The sequence below is a fragment of the Dermacentor albipictus genome, chromosome 1 (assembly GCF_038994185.2).
Source record: "Dermacentor albipictus isolate Rhodes 1998 colony chromosome 1, USDA_Dalb.pri_finalv2, whole genome shotgun sequence".
In the NCBI taxonomy this organism is placed as follows: domain Eukaryota; kingdom Metazoa; phylum Arthropoda; class Arachnida; order Ixodida; family Ixodidae; genus Dermacentor; species Dermacentor albipictus.
In genome coordinates, this window is record NC_091821.1 from 336,923,764 (window position 1) to 336,938,507 (window position 14,744).

The 14,744-nt window shown below is 46.7% G+C and overlaps 1 protein-coding gene across 2 annotated transcripts in view; it reads left to right on the forward strand.

Annotated features, from left to right (window-relative positions):
- The window catches only part of LOC139054561 (complement C3-like), a 190,169-nt gene that overhangs the window by 26,023 nt on the left and 149,402 nt on the right, over nt 1-14,744 (forward strand). For both annotated transcript variants that reach the window (XM_070531704.1, XM_070531705.1), the window contains exons 5-10: nt 847-978; nt 1,716-1,758; nt 2,531-2,615; nt 10,358-10,463; nt 11,615-11,863; nt 12,871-13,029. In XM_070531704.1, coding sequence (XP_070387805.1) covers nt 961-978; nt 1,716-1,758; nt 2,531-2,615; nt 10,358-10,463; nt 11,615-11,863; nt 12,871-13,029 — 660 coding nt within the window. In that variant the 5' untranslated portion in view covers nt 847-960. The remainder of the gene's footprint in view (nt 1-846; nt 979-1,715; nt 1,759-2,530; nt 2,616-10,357; nt 10,464-11,614; nt 11,864-12,870; nt 13,030-14,744) is intronic.

A 14,744-nucleotide genomic window follows, 5' to 3' on the forward strand; every position in this document is an offset into this window, starting at 1 on the left:
GTTTTTCTTATTTATATGTAGAAACATGGGAAGGCCGGCTGCGTCGGAGCCCGTAAACCCGAAATCTCACATTTATTTAATCAAGAAATAATAAAAAAAGAAAATAACAAAAAGCACGACACATACGAAGACCAGCGCACACAGATTGTTTCATCTACGGGCACCAGCACCGAAAGCAAAGTCCAGTAACTGTAGGATGGTTGCTCATTACACCAAATGGAAGGAGACCACACAACCACACAATGGAAGGAGTCCACACAGTCTCAAGTCCTAACACTCTTCATATACGCATAAGGACAACATCACCGCGAGATCAACTTCTTAAAAACGAACATTGTAGAAGACAAAATAGTAATGTCACTTGTAGGCAGTGCACAAGAGAAGTGTCTACTAAAAAATCGCGAAGGCCACTTAAAGCACGCATCTCCTTATCGAGTTATGACCACGGTCCAAGCTTTGCCCACTGTGAGAGAACGTCTGTCAAGGGTGGTGAAACGGTCACCCACTGTTGGTTATACTGAGGGCATTCTGTGATAGTATGTTCCACCGAAGCGTCGGAGTTATCGCAGTAACTACCTTGCGGGTAAGCTCGTCTTTTGACGCGGCCCAAGAAGTGAGGCGTGTAGGCTGCATCTAGCCTAAACGATGGAGAAGCGCTTCGAACGTGCGGTCAATGTCTTGGCTCCGTGAAAGCCGCTGGGCAAGGTCAACTCTGCACATCCTATCACATCCCTTTGTTGCTTTAAAGACCCCCAATTCAGGGTCTTTAACACGATGGGTGTTGTCATTTATTACAGCGTTGATCCACTACGTTTCTTTATTGTTTTCTCCATTACGGCTTACCAGAATCCCCAGGGTGTGGTGTTGGAGGAAAGGGAGTTCATTCCTGAGCAAGACCTTATGCTGACTCATGTTTTCACATTGCCGAAGCACACTCTTCTCGGGGAGTGAAAGCTGGTCATGCGGTACGGGTACAAAGTAAGTCCATCATTGCGACTACTTGAATGCAAATCTCTGTGTGCCGTTTTACATTGCTCGCGTAGATACAACCATGCATTTCGGGGATACAATAGTACCCTATTTCAGTAAACTGTAATCGTAGCTTCGTTCAACGACTTCACCTAAATTTTAAAAAGAAGTTTGGTGGACGCTGAACTTCGCCTTTAAGAATGGAACACCGATAGCATTCGAAGGTCCCTTGACTGCTTCTCACGCTAGCGGGAAACTGCAGCTTATACGTAACCGTAACGTTTACCGGAAGATAGTGGCGGCGAAATATATGCACGAAGGCAAGCTTTCTTGTACAAACCTGGCCTCTTTCTTGGGCCAATCTTCTGTTATTGTTTCGCACTATTGATATTTCAGTCTGAGAAGATTTAACATATTTAAGACATGCGCTGTCGGTATTTTGTTTCATGACATTTGTTTTTGGACTGTGATTCGCAAAGTTTCCGGTAATAACCTCTTAAAGATCGTAAGACAAGGTATGAGCAACTTCAGTGGTAGGAGAACAAACTTTATTGCCGTATAAGATATGCGTGGTTGGGGATGATTTTCTCGGCCGCGGACGCCGACGCCTACGCCTACGACGACACAGATTTTCTGCGACGCGGAGCCCTTAAGGCTATTGTGTTCAATTTGTCATTACATATTCTGACCTTAATTTTGCTTTCAGAAAGCTGTTCTAACACTCACTCTTCTCTTCATGTCTATAGTTTCAACAGAATACGACAACAACGTTCGCCGTAGAAAACTATGGTAAGTTATATTCGTATACTACACTTCGGAGATTGAGTTCATTTTATGGTCCTAAGAAACAAGTATATGTGAATCTAGATTTTGAGGAACATTTGAAGCCACCTAATCGCGGAATTCAGAGTATAATTTAAATTTATCTTCGTGACTTGTCATATGTGTGAGTTGTGCTGCTATACATTGCTGCGAATTTATAGGTATTTTGATTATTAAAATAAGAAAAGAAAAACAGTCACGTTAGCTTACGAGGGCTGCAAATTTTTCTTAGCCTTCTTGTTAAAAAATACCGCATTGTAGTAAGGCTCGAGACACGCGTGTATTTTGACCACTTAAATTGTCGAAACAAGAGAGACCGATAAATTCAATTCGCAAACGCTCTGTGGAGTGTGAAGATTGATGGTAACTGTTAGAGAAGAGAGCCCGTGGTGTTATCGTTTACAACGGGGCCCTCCTGTTTGTTTTGTTCGTTATAATGCAAAATATTATTAAGTGCGTATTTCAAGAAGTGTTCCAGCCGCGCACAAATACGAAACAGCAGCATCACAGCACTTAGCTCAGTAGCGGTTAACTTATTCGTAGAAAGGCCAGGAAATGCTACAACCAACTGTTGGTCCAATTCTCCTGAAAGGGAACAGAACGCAATACTACTGCTTTTCTCACTAAACTAAGAAAACTGTTCTTTATTTAGCTCTTGCTTGTTTAGTTTTGCAAGGGACGCCGTTTAGCAACTAATAACCCTGTGCTGCTCACTTTATTGTTTATCATTTACTTGCAGTGTTGCCGCGGTTTTCGGTACAGATAAGAACAGACAACTACATACTGCCCAGTTTCACGGACGTTAACATCGATGTTAGAGCAAAGTAAGTCATTTTAAAGATCCCAGTCATACGAAACAAAAAACAAAGAAAGGCACATTCACAAAACTTACGTCACGGGGAGGGGTATATTGTGACGCTGAGTATATAGCGCCGACTCGTAGCAGCTTCAGCTTCAGTGTCACATTAAGATGACGGGAAATACGCCTCGTGCTTTCCCATACATTCATGCAAATTGAGAGATATAGAGGGAATAACAAAAAACTTTTTGCAAATGTAGTGTGCCAATTTGAGCAAGTCATACATCAAAGACAGCGAAGCTGTGTAAGCGAGTTCTGACACATTTCGGAAATATCGGGTGTCTGTGTTTGCCATTGCCTGAAATCTACCCAAAACTTCAACAAGGTTTCCCTTTATACGGTGCAATTTCTTTTCTATACCCGAGCCTTCTCATATGCTTCACTATATCCGAGCTTAGTGCTTCTATAGTCTGCGTTATATAGGACGCATGTTCCTGTATTCTTCACCGGCTTTTACACCAACGCGAGCGTCTGGCTGCACTCTCCAACGTCCTCGTAGAGTTCCGTTGATGGCTTTCGTATAGTGCTTAGAGGTCCGGGATAACGTTCCTGCTAGCGGCTTGCTATAAGGTATAAGGAGACACGTTACTCGTCCCTACTTCGCAATGCATGCATAGGCGAGCCGCAGCGGTTTCGCAAGCTCACCGGCAAGGCACAGAGACAAAGGAATAATATAACGTACAAACGGAAGGACGTTTATTCCCTGTTATACACGAAAGGCGCGTACAATACATGGGTTACGGCACTGAATTGGCAGTCGCACATTACGGGTGAGAGCTACTGGTAAGTCCACTCAGCTACACAGGCTAGTCCAAGCAAAGAGGCCGCCTTGCTCAAAGGGGCGCGGGACCAAGTGAGTCCGCACGGCAAACAGCGAAGAGCGCCGAAGGTGAATGTCTACCAGGCGAAGGCACTCGCGCGCCTCCGATGCTGAAGCAGAGAGATACCGAGGAAAGGGCGAGTGGCACTCGCACCCGGGGCACTGTCAGAACCCGCGGCGTACGGTAATGTGGGCCACGCGTTCAAGCTTCGCGTCGCATCGGCGCCAGCGGCCGCGGGGAATGTACGCCATGCGAAATAAAGCTGGAATGGTGCGAGCTGGAATGGTGCGTCCCCAGCGATAGCACTGGCAAATTGCTCGAGCCATGCGTGAACGGGAGATGGGTGTCCAAAGGTCCCGATTTGTGATAAGTCATCACCGACGCGTCCTCACTGTCACCTTGGTCAAATGGTCGCTTCAGGGTTCCCACGCAAGGAGATAGGTTGCGTTGCAGGTTGGCTTTTGATGGACAGTTAATGCTGACCACGCCGTCAGATTTTGCCACCGCAGCCGTACAAACTCCTAGCTGACCTCCATAGTTGAAGACGGTACAACGCGACGTGAGAATCAACAACAAAAGAAATATTCATTACTCGCGAAAATAAAGCGCACAAGGTATTTCTTGTTTATTCCAATGGAAGTTCACGCAAGGTAAAGCTTTTTTTAGAATAGTTGATAATTTCATTTTAAAGCGAATTCGGGGCTCCGACGTAGGTTTCGTTGCGGCCTATTTTTTGGCAATTGATGCTGACCTCTTCGCCGCACGAAAACCGAAGCGGAACGCCCATCAACGACTTCCTTATACACAGTTTCCTGAAAAAGGACGCATAGCACTTGCTTGAGACCCTCTGAACAGGGACTTGTTAACATCATGGTTGAGGGCCCGCGCAATCTATTGCATTGTGCTCAATTGATGCAGAAATGTGCACGCAGTAGTTGTTCATTGAGATGTTCATTTGTGTCGAGATTAGTTGGGAGTTATATGGTGTTGGATCTCTTTGGACGAAGGTTCATCCCTAGCGCTGCCACCAGGTTGTTAGAGATTGAGGACGATCCCACCACTGCCACCAGTTGTTGGATTTGGAGAACAATCCCAATTGCTCTCCCCCAGACTTTTGGACCTTGCCGTTGGCTGCGGGAGTCGGCCGAGGTTGAGGAGGACGTCGGGATGAAAACTGGAGGTTTATTTATATTATTTACAGTGAGAGTACAAAGAAATTAACAGTCATAAAGTCATTACGGGCCGGCAGCAACTCGGACGCTGCGGCCCGTGGCAAGAAGCTCGAAAGAGATGAATGAAGGAATGCTCCCTAGCTGCTCCCGGTCTCTGGATTTTCACCCTTTCGGTGTCTCGAAGTCACGTCACGTTCGGCCAATCGGCGAACCCGCTCAGGTGGCGTCATTTTTTGCCAATCGGTGAGGCCGCTCAGGTGGCATCATTTTCGGCCAATGGTAAGCGCCCGTGCGATTGTGTCACAACCGTAGCAGAGGGTCGCTCCTTGGGCCCCGATTGTCCGAGGGCTTACTTCTCTCTGCGGTATTGCCTTCCTGGCTTGCAACTGCCTTCACAAAGGCGGATGGGGGGATTACAGCCGGTGCATTACAGCCGACTTGCCTTGGGACCCACGTTACCTGGAACCGGGCCAGGCTCCCGCTACACTTTCGGGAAGAGTCAAGCAGTGAATAGCTCCACCTGCGGCGCACGAGGTGGGGGACGCCAACTTGTTTGGACGTGCGGCGCCTCGGGAATTTGGTAGATGTTCTTCTGTGGAGCGCAGAAGAACATCTACCTGTACCTGGCTTAAGTAGCTGCGACGTGATTCGATGTGGTCTGGTGATTTCGAAGTAGGCTCAGGAAAAGGTCCCGTATCTAACAATGGACATCGGTTGTCTGGTGAGCCTGTCGGACCCATGTGCTGGTCTACCTTTTTCTTGGGGGGGGGGGGGGTCGGCTGGAGTACTTAGTTTGTGTGCCTAGGAGATAAAATGAGAAAGCGTGAGAGGATAGATAGATAGATAGATAGATAGATAGATAGATAGATAGATAGATAGATAGATAGATAGATAGATAGATAGATAGATAGATAGATAGATAGATAGATAGATAGATAGATAGATAGATAGATAGATAGATAGATAGATAGATAGATAGATAGATAGATAGATAGATAGATAGATAGATAGATAGATAGATAGATAGATAGATAGATAGATAGATAGATAGATAGATAGATAGATAGATAGATAGATAGATAGATAGATAGATAGATAGATAGATAGATAGATAGATAGATAGATAGATAGATAGATAGATAGATAGATAGATAGATAGATAGATAGATAGATAGATAGATAGATAGATAGATAGATAGATAGATAGATAGATAGATAGATAGATAGATAGATAGATAGATAGATAGATAGATAGATAGATAGATAGATAGATAGATAGGAATCTTCCGATTCCTCCCTGTAGGAAGTTACGGCAGGCCTGCTGGGAATCCGTGAGGATCGTCAGTGGTTTGTTTGCATGTTGGCCTTCGCGGATGGCTGGAAGTTCCTGAGCCTGATTATCAATTTCCTCTTAATGAACAAACAGGCAAATGTCTTTTCCAACTTGTCGGAGACACGTAAAGAATTTAGGAGTTTCATAAAGAAAGATACGTATGCGTATTTTAAACGCGTTGGATGTACGATGTTAAAAGAGGATTACGATTTCCGATGTGAGGCGCATTAAACTACTATATTTGCATGGCTCAAAAGTTGCGATTTGGGCGGTATCACTGTCTGGCTTGCAATCCATGTGGTGTGGCAAGACGTAGCTGCAGCTCTTGAGACGTTAGCACACTGTTGACTGTTTTATTGTTACCTGTGCCGGTGCGAAGTTTCGTGTATACACATGGAGAGCTGAACAGAGGAATTCGCTAAGCCGCGGTCGCATTGGCGCTGTCAGCTGCCTACTGCAGGGCACGCTTACAGCACCTGCGTTGAAGCGGTCGACATGCCGTGGTTTCACCATTATCCTAATTTAGAAAGTTTCAGCGCCCCATTGTATGTTCCAGTTTGAAACCTGTCAGTCATATATACCCAACAGTCGAGTTGGTTGTTTAGGAAAGCGGCGTTCGGAACGTTTCGCAAATTCGAACCCACGTGCTGCTGAGCATTATGACTGAGAGCGTTGGCGCTGCTCTTCGCTCACTGTCCGGCGCTGACGCTTGGCGTTATTACGCGCCAGTAATTTGTTTGCGTGTTGGCCTTCGCGGATGGCTATCGCAATGGCCAGCTTTTTGGCTTACGGGATCGTGCAGGGGCGGGTCGATGCAGCGGAGGTAACATGGCCTCGGCGGTCGCATTCTACTGCCACTGCGCCCTTGTTCTTCGTCCCATACATGGCGGCATCTGTAAAATGGACCGTGGTATAAAACCTGAATGTTTTCTCCAAGTACTGGGTCTTTGCTCTCCGCCTGTCGGAGTGTAGCATAGGGTCCATCTTGCGTGGTATCGGGGCGACGTGATACCTGTCCTGGACGTGACGAGGTATTGAGCAGCTTTCTTGGGTTCATGTTATTATAGCTTGGAAGCCCAAGGTTTTTAGGGACCTGTCGGCCCGTGCGAGTCCGCGCAAATCTCTGTTGTTGCGAGACGTAAGTTGCTTCTTTCAGTTTAGTGAGGGTGTTGCGTAATGCTAGCGCCAATAATTTTGTAGTCGATGTGCTGCTCATCGGCAGGCGGAGAGTGGTCTTGAAAGCCATCCTCAAGAGCGTGTCGGCCTGCTTCGTCTCGGACTGTGTGAGATGGTAGCAGGGCAGACTTTATGTGATTCTGCTCACCACCAGGCTTCTGACCACTCGGAGGGTGTCTCCTTCCTTCATGCCTCTGTTTTTGGGTGTTATACGGGAGGACATGCGTGATATCGCCTTGACACTAGTTTTGAGGAGTGTAAGGGTGTGCGTGACCCACTGGTTGGACTGCAGCCACATGTCCAGCACCCTGAGCCATGGCTTCTCTGGTATGAGGTCCCCGTTGAGGTGAGTTTTCTTGTTGGTTCTGCGGTGACTGTGTGGTTACCCCGGCCTCGCCAGACTCGTAGGAGTAGGAGGCTCAGGCGGAACAATTGCCGGCTATGTAGGCCAGGCTAACCCCGCCTGCTGTAACACCACCACCACCGCCAGATGCACACGAGCTCAGATTTCCCGGGAGAGCATTGTAGTCGCCGTTGGCTGACGTATTCTTGAATGATGTGAGCCGCAGTTTGCAAACCGTTCTTCTTTTTCAGTGAGGGACCCGGTTGTGGTCCAGAGTGTTATGTCGTGTGCGAGATTGCGCGCCGAAGGCCTTCTACCTCCTGCAGTTTGCTTGCGAGGCCGCTCATGGTGAAGTTGAAGAGCGCGGGTGAGATGACAGCACCTTGTGGTGCACCCTTGTTGGGAGGGTGGCACACTGGAGTCTGGATCTCTCCCCTCTTCAGTTCCGCCGTACGGTTGCTCTGGAAGCTCTGAACATACTTGTACGTTCGCTCGCCGCAGTTGGTGTTGACGAGCCCTTCTAGGATTCCTTGGTGGCTGGCGTTGCCGAAAGCCCCTTTGATGTCGATTGCTAGGAGGATGTGTTCGCCGCTGTGGGGAACGTTGCTGAGAACCTCTTCTTTGATTCGGAGTAGTGCGTGTTGTACGGACAGGCCTGCGCGGAAACCGATCATGGTGTCCGGTGGGTGTTTGTTGTCTTGTAAGTGTCTCTGTAGTCTCGTGTTCATATTTTTCTCGTACACCTTGCCTAGGCAGGACGTAAGCGAGATAGGTCTGAGGTTTTTAATTGCCATTTTCTTGCCCGGTTTGGCGATCGCGATTATTCGTGCGTGTTTCCGCATCGTCGGCAGCGCACCTTGTTCCCAGTGTTGGTTGAGAAAGGCCGTGAGCACGGAGATGGACTCATCGCTCAGGTTTCTGATCATGGGATTCGTGATGGGGTCCGTGGCCGCCGCTGTGTTACGGGTGGTGGCTGCGATGACCGTTCTCATTCCGCTTTCTGTTAAACATTAGTACATTAGTGGGTTGGGTTGCCCTTTGTAGGGTGTTGTACATGGTTGTGTGGGAGCGCGATCTCCATAGCACTTGGTCGTGATGGCGTCGATGAGGTCTTGTTTGCTACCTGGGTAGGTGTGTAGTAACCGCTCCAGGGCCTTGTGTCCTCCTCCTTTCGTTTTGGTGTGGTCCAGGATGGTTTTGAGGATGTGCCACGTCTTGGCCGTATCCAGGGTGCCACCGAAGGAGTCGCAGAATCTATACCAGTTCGCCGAGGCGAGTTGCATGGCATAGTCTCCTGCTTCCGCTGTTATTTGTGCTATGCGTGTCTTCAGTTTCCTGCTGTTCTGTGTTTTACAGCGACGGGTGAGGCCCCGTTTGGCATCCCACAGGTGTAGTAAATGGGGATCCGCCTCTGGAGTCTCTTCCGTTCTGGCGATTTCCTGTGTGTGGTATTGTTTATGCCGACGAACCTGGAAGCGTGAGGTGGCTGAGCCCCGTAGGATGCTTTTCTGTGAATCGGGATATTTTTTTTTTTTGAGCTGGCGTCTCCTTTTGTTGTTTACGTGCGTACCCTTAGGGGGTATTTCAAGTACTCGTACCGCATGCTGCCTGAAATGGAGGCTTTTAGTTTTCGCAGTCTGTTGCCGTGAGCAACATTGTTAAATGTTTTGTGGAAATTCATGGCTACAGAATTTGGTTAAGCTTAGGATCTGTGGATATGTGCTTTCTGTAGTCAGTGACGGTATGTGGGATGTGTATCGCCTTTGCAAAGTGTGTTTGGGAAGCGTCTTGAGCAATACTCTTTGAAGCATTTTCCTTACGCTTGCTAAGAATGTAGCTTCCGAATGAACACTGTTTTACCACGTTTCGGCATAAATATGGTGTATGTGACAAACTTGATATGAAGGAGGGAGTAAAAAAAGGAAGACGCCAGGGATGTTAACCAGGAACGCTTCTGGTTGGCTGCCGTACACTGGAGGGCGAGAAAGTGCCGAAGAGAAACTTCTCCTTGGGCAGACTTTTCTAAGAAATCTTCTAAGGGCACTATGTGCAGCATGCTCAGCGGCGGCGAGCTGGAAAGGAAGACTATCCAGTCGTTGATTGTCTATCCAGACGTTGCTTTTCAGCGTATAGCTAATAGCCGAATGTCTCTACAAAGGTGCTAATTTTATAAAACAAATGGTGCGCTTGAAAGCGCATAGTTGTTGTAGTGAGGACGTTTAGGTTGGGCTTGTTGCAGTATTGCGTAATTGCGTATAGGTTGCAACCGTGAACTAGCACATCTGAAGCGGTACCGGATCCATCTACGGCAGCCTCATCAAGCAATTTTTTTTATTTGACATATTTACCGTTGGCGTTCCACAACTCAGCTGCTTAAAGCATGCACCATTTCCCTCGGCGCCATTGCATCGTATCGACGGTGAAAGTCCAACCAGTGATCACCAACCATCAACCATGAAAACGGGCGAAAGTGTCAAGGAAAGCTACTCGCTTTAAACAAAACAGTGTATTTGAACTTCTTAGGACTAATTTCAGGGCCACAGAGGGGATAATACGAAGCGAGGAACGTAGAAAGTGAGCAAGGTGCGTCTTTTTTAGTTTTTATATTATTCGTTTTTTATTATTATTATTAATATTTTTTCGTGATAGCAAAAGTACTTTGAAAACAAAGGAGCCGTCGTGATAAAGGAATAAGGAGGGGCTTTTCTTTTTTACCAAGAGCACTGTTTTGAAGAGTCCATGATCGTCAAGGATACGATCAGTCAAGAACGCGCGAGACACGAGTCGGTTGGTCGGTTAGCAGACCTGGCTTCGCTGACTTTCCGTCTCCCTGTAGAAAGCTCAATGAAACAATCTCTGCAGGTTTGTCAACCAAAAGACCGTTCACGGCTTCGTGTCATTTCGATTCTCCATCAAGAACGAGCTGGGCAAAGTGGAGGAGATAGGCACCAGCAACGCGCCTAAGATGGTAAGACGTCAGACCTTCTGTCTCGTGAATGGCTTAGGCTGCGTGGCTACAGTTGTGAGCAAATTGGCATGCGCAGGGTAACAGAATAACTTGAGTGCATCTTTGTGATTCCAGATTATAAACTATATGTAGTTAACCAGCCTAGACAGTTATCAACACTGATCAGCAGCGGTAGATTGTGCATCATCATTTTTCGGTCAGCATCGTTACTTTTTTTTTTAACGTGTGCCCGCCCAACAAAGCACCTTCGTATTTCGGCCACTCTACGGTAAAAAGCCATATGAATTGACCCAGCTGTCTAAGTATTCCGTACATATATATATTTTATTTGAGAATCACGTGCACGTGCGCACACGCATACTACAAACGGAAAAAAGAGAGAAAGACAGAGACAGAGGCAAGTGTTAATCACCAACAAACAATCCTCTATAATGACTTCATTTCTAACGACACATAGCCGACACATCTATAGCACTAGCTGGGTACCATAATAAACATGACGTGCCAACGTCTTTTTAATTTCCTTCGTTTGATTCGAAAGTGTCAAATGACCCATTGAACGAAAAGGCCGGCGTCTGTCGTCTGCAGCAGCGAAACGGCAGGTAAATCCCTATTGGCTGCGACGCCACGTCGCAAGCGCACCTCGAAGGAGCAGAGTGGGTGAAACGGCGCACCTGCTGCAAACGATAGCGCGCCAGGTATTGCGTGAGGAGAGGAGCCATCGCCGAGACGCCATGTCACAGTCGCTCTCGTTCTCGGAAGCCGGCGCGCGGTTCGTATCTCTCTCTTTCTCTCTCACACACACCCCTGGGCTTAGCTGCTGCGCGCGCCTTCCGGTTCTGGTGGCCGCAGCTGCTTCCTCGGTCTCTCTTCGCGCAGGACATCGGCAGCATGTGGTGCAGGCACCGCAGGCTGCTGCTGCTTGCTGGCTCGGGCAGCACGTACCGCTAGGGTACATTACTCGCAACGCTAAACTCGAAGGGCCGCTCAGCGGCGTTCAATTCGACATTATAGCTTTCGAATTTGCCACTCACCAGAAGTGCTTACCTGTCCCCGTATTTTTTTTAAGAATAGCGACTATCGCTATGCTTGATGCTCCAAGCAAATTGTATATAATTATTCAGCCGAGCTAAAATTGATGCTCATTGCAGCTTCAGGATGGTCAGGCCAGGTACGTGCTGAGTCGTGATGACCTGGCTGCCAGGCTGGGTGAGCGGAAGCTGGACGCTCTGTTCGGTGCACGCGCTCGTCTCGTCGTCGAGGCGACGGTCATGGAGGAAGCGACGGCTATCCGGGAGTCCGCGCGCAGCGAGCAGGCCGTCTTCACCACGACTCCGTACCTGCTCTCCGTGGCTCGCACCGAAAGGAGTTTTAAGCCGAATGAGGGCTTCTACGTGATGGTGAGAGCTGGCTGTTCCCGGTGGTCTCATCCTGACGATAATATTGCCGTGTCAACACTAACTTTCGGCCCTTTATTTCCGTGCTCGGGTCTATATTTGACGCCATGGTTCCGGCACTGGTAGCCGCTGTTCACAATAACGTGCCTTAATGTCGTTCAATATGCTTAGCAGTCCCGTCATCATAATCTTAATCCGCCTCATCAGGCGAACTTCCGGACAAAGGCCTCTCCCACTGGTCTTTCAGTTACTCCTGTCTTGTGATAGCATAGTTGTTTCCAGTCCCAAAGGCTAACAGCAACGAAATCAAGGTAAAGGTACGTACTCACATGTGTGGAATAAGACCTAAATAGGCTTGCTCATTGTTGTCTCACTTAATTATTATTATTATTATTATTATTATTATTATTATTATTATTACTATTATTATTATTATTATTATTATTATTATTATTATTATTATTATTATTATTATTATTATTATTATTATTATTATTATTATTATTATTATTATTATTATTATTATTATTATTATTATTATTATCGTCATTATTGTGCAGCTTTGTTTTCTGCGTTTTCGGACCTCCTTATTAACCGTAGATCTAAGACTGTGCTGCCTATATTCGTTTTCTTGAAGCCCATTGCTTTATTGTATCAATCGGTGGTTGTTCCTTTGATTACATGCCCGGCCAAAATACACTGAATTCTTTTTGTAACGGTCGCTTCTTATCAGCTATTAATCTATACCGCAAACTGTCCTTCACCTAAATTCAATTATTTTCCGATCCGTCACTCAGGTTGTCGTCATTGGCGTTGTAATAGGTTCACACTGACAAAATATGGTCCAGAAATTGTACACTGGTTCCATTTATGGAATGCTCACTTCAACCCTTGTGCATCTGTCGCACACTGAGCAGAGCCAACTGGCATTAGAGTCGGTTTGTAAATTGCGGTGTCATGTCTTCACCGCACGCCCTCCTATACCCTGTACTCAGTCTCACTTCTTCCAGGTGGACGTGACGTACGCAAATGGTGGGCAGGCAGCGAAAGTAAAAACGAAATTGACGTGTGACTGCAAATCGCCTTTGTTGAGCGGATCGACAGACTACAACGGTGTGGTGTCGTTTTTTGTAGTCCCAAAGGCTAACAGCAACGAAATCAAGATTACGGTACGTATTCACATGTGTGGAAAAAGACCTGAAAAGGCTATGTTTACCTGTAGCGCCAAAGGGGCACGAAATGTGAAAGCAATGACGAAGCCAGGGTATTGTGCAATCACCTTTCCTGGCATACTGCGTGCTCCGTTTGCGCTACAGATCATATTATGAAATAGCTGACCAGCCCATCGTTCTGTTCCTTAGGCAAATAGCGATGGTAATTACAAGCATGTTAACCGAAGGAGAAACATCTGGTTTGTTATTCGTTCACATATGTGGAAATCGCTACAACCATGCGAATAAAGTCAAGACAAGGCGTTTTGTTCGTAAGTGCTTTTTGGGATTGGCCGGCCCCCTTCGCGAATGGTATGCCCAGAATCATGACTGGTTCGTATTTGCCCTTACAAACAAATCTGGAGTAAGAGCTTCTTGCGATCACGAGCCAAGCGCCAAAAAAATAAAGACATAAAATAAGGGACAATACACAGCGTCTTGCAGTGGCCGCTCATTTTCTTAACCCTTGTCTTACTCGCGTTGTTACAGCCATGAACGTATACTCGTTTGCGAAGTATTTATCCCTTCCCAACACAGGTGAAAGTTTTCCAGCGAAAGTGTTGATGGCGACTAGAACCGCTCAAAAACATTATAAGCCCGTTTCGCACGCTTTCTTGACAAAAACAAACAAACTAAAATAATCCCGAAGTTTATATATTGAGGAAATGTTGGATATGTTAAGGGCGAAACGCAGGCATATCTTGAAGTGTTCGTGTCAGTTAGGGGTTAAATAAAAATGGCTAAGGCCTCGTTTTAGTTCATTTTACAGGCGTTTTTAACGCTTACAAAATTTTCCCGCTTCCCTGGGAGGACCCAAACGAGAGAGAACTTATGTGTAAAAGAAATTGGGGCCACTTTATGAGTGATGTGTACCAAAAGAAGTGTGTAGGTTAAATGTGTGTTTTGAAAAGAATTACTAAATATGCGTCTTCTTCGAGTTTTCACGCGTTATCGAGGCATTGATACAATCTCGACCGGGTGAGGCAGGTGTTCACCACAAGAATCAGGAAACGAGGACGAAGCCGGGCATAGTGATGATGAAAAAAAAGAGTAGAAAAGATTGTATTCACTTCATTGGTACATGGATGTGACTCTCATCTGAGTATCGAGAGGTTCTGATTTACACGGGGGCCAACACGGCCTTAAATAACCCCTGGTGGTTCTGTGGCCGTCTACGTGTTCTTCCGGAGCCTGTGGAAGTATTAGCGCTTTCGCCGTCGATCTTTTCGTGTCTGCTCAATGTGGGGGGGGGGGGGGGGGGGGTGCAGGTGAGGGAGAGACGGTTGACGCCGTCTTGACCTTGTGGTCGGCCAGTTTGAACGCTTCTCACATTTGACAGGTCGATCACAACAGCATGTAGTTCTTTGTTCCTGGTCTCCTCGATGAACTATGCGAGGTGTGCTTTATTCTTACGTTGAAGTAAGAAGCAAGCTGCGAGTTAGGAACGATCAATATTTAACCTGTGTAGGTTAATCCCAGCCTTCACGGAAAGTTGCTTACCCGAGCGTTCCAGACTGTCACACTGCAGTTCTTGTCGATGTTTCGAAAAGTCCTAAACTAACTGTACAAGATACCAATTTTCAATGAGGTTAAAATAAGAGGAATGATAAGTTTAATGTGTGGCAAAACATCCATGTTCTTGGTTTAATTAGAAGCGTTGCAAATAATTACTA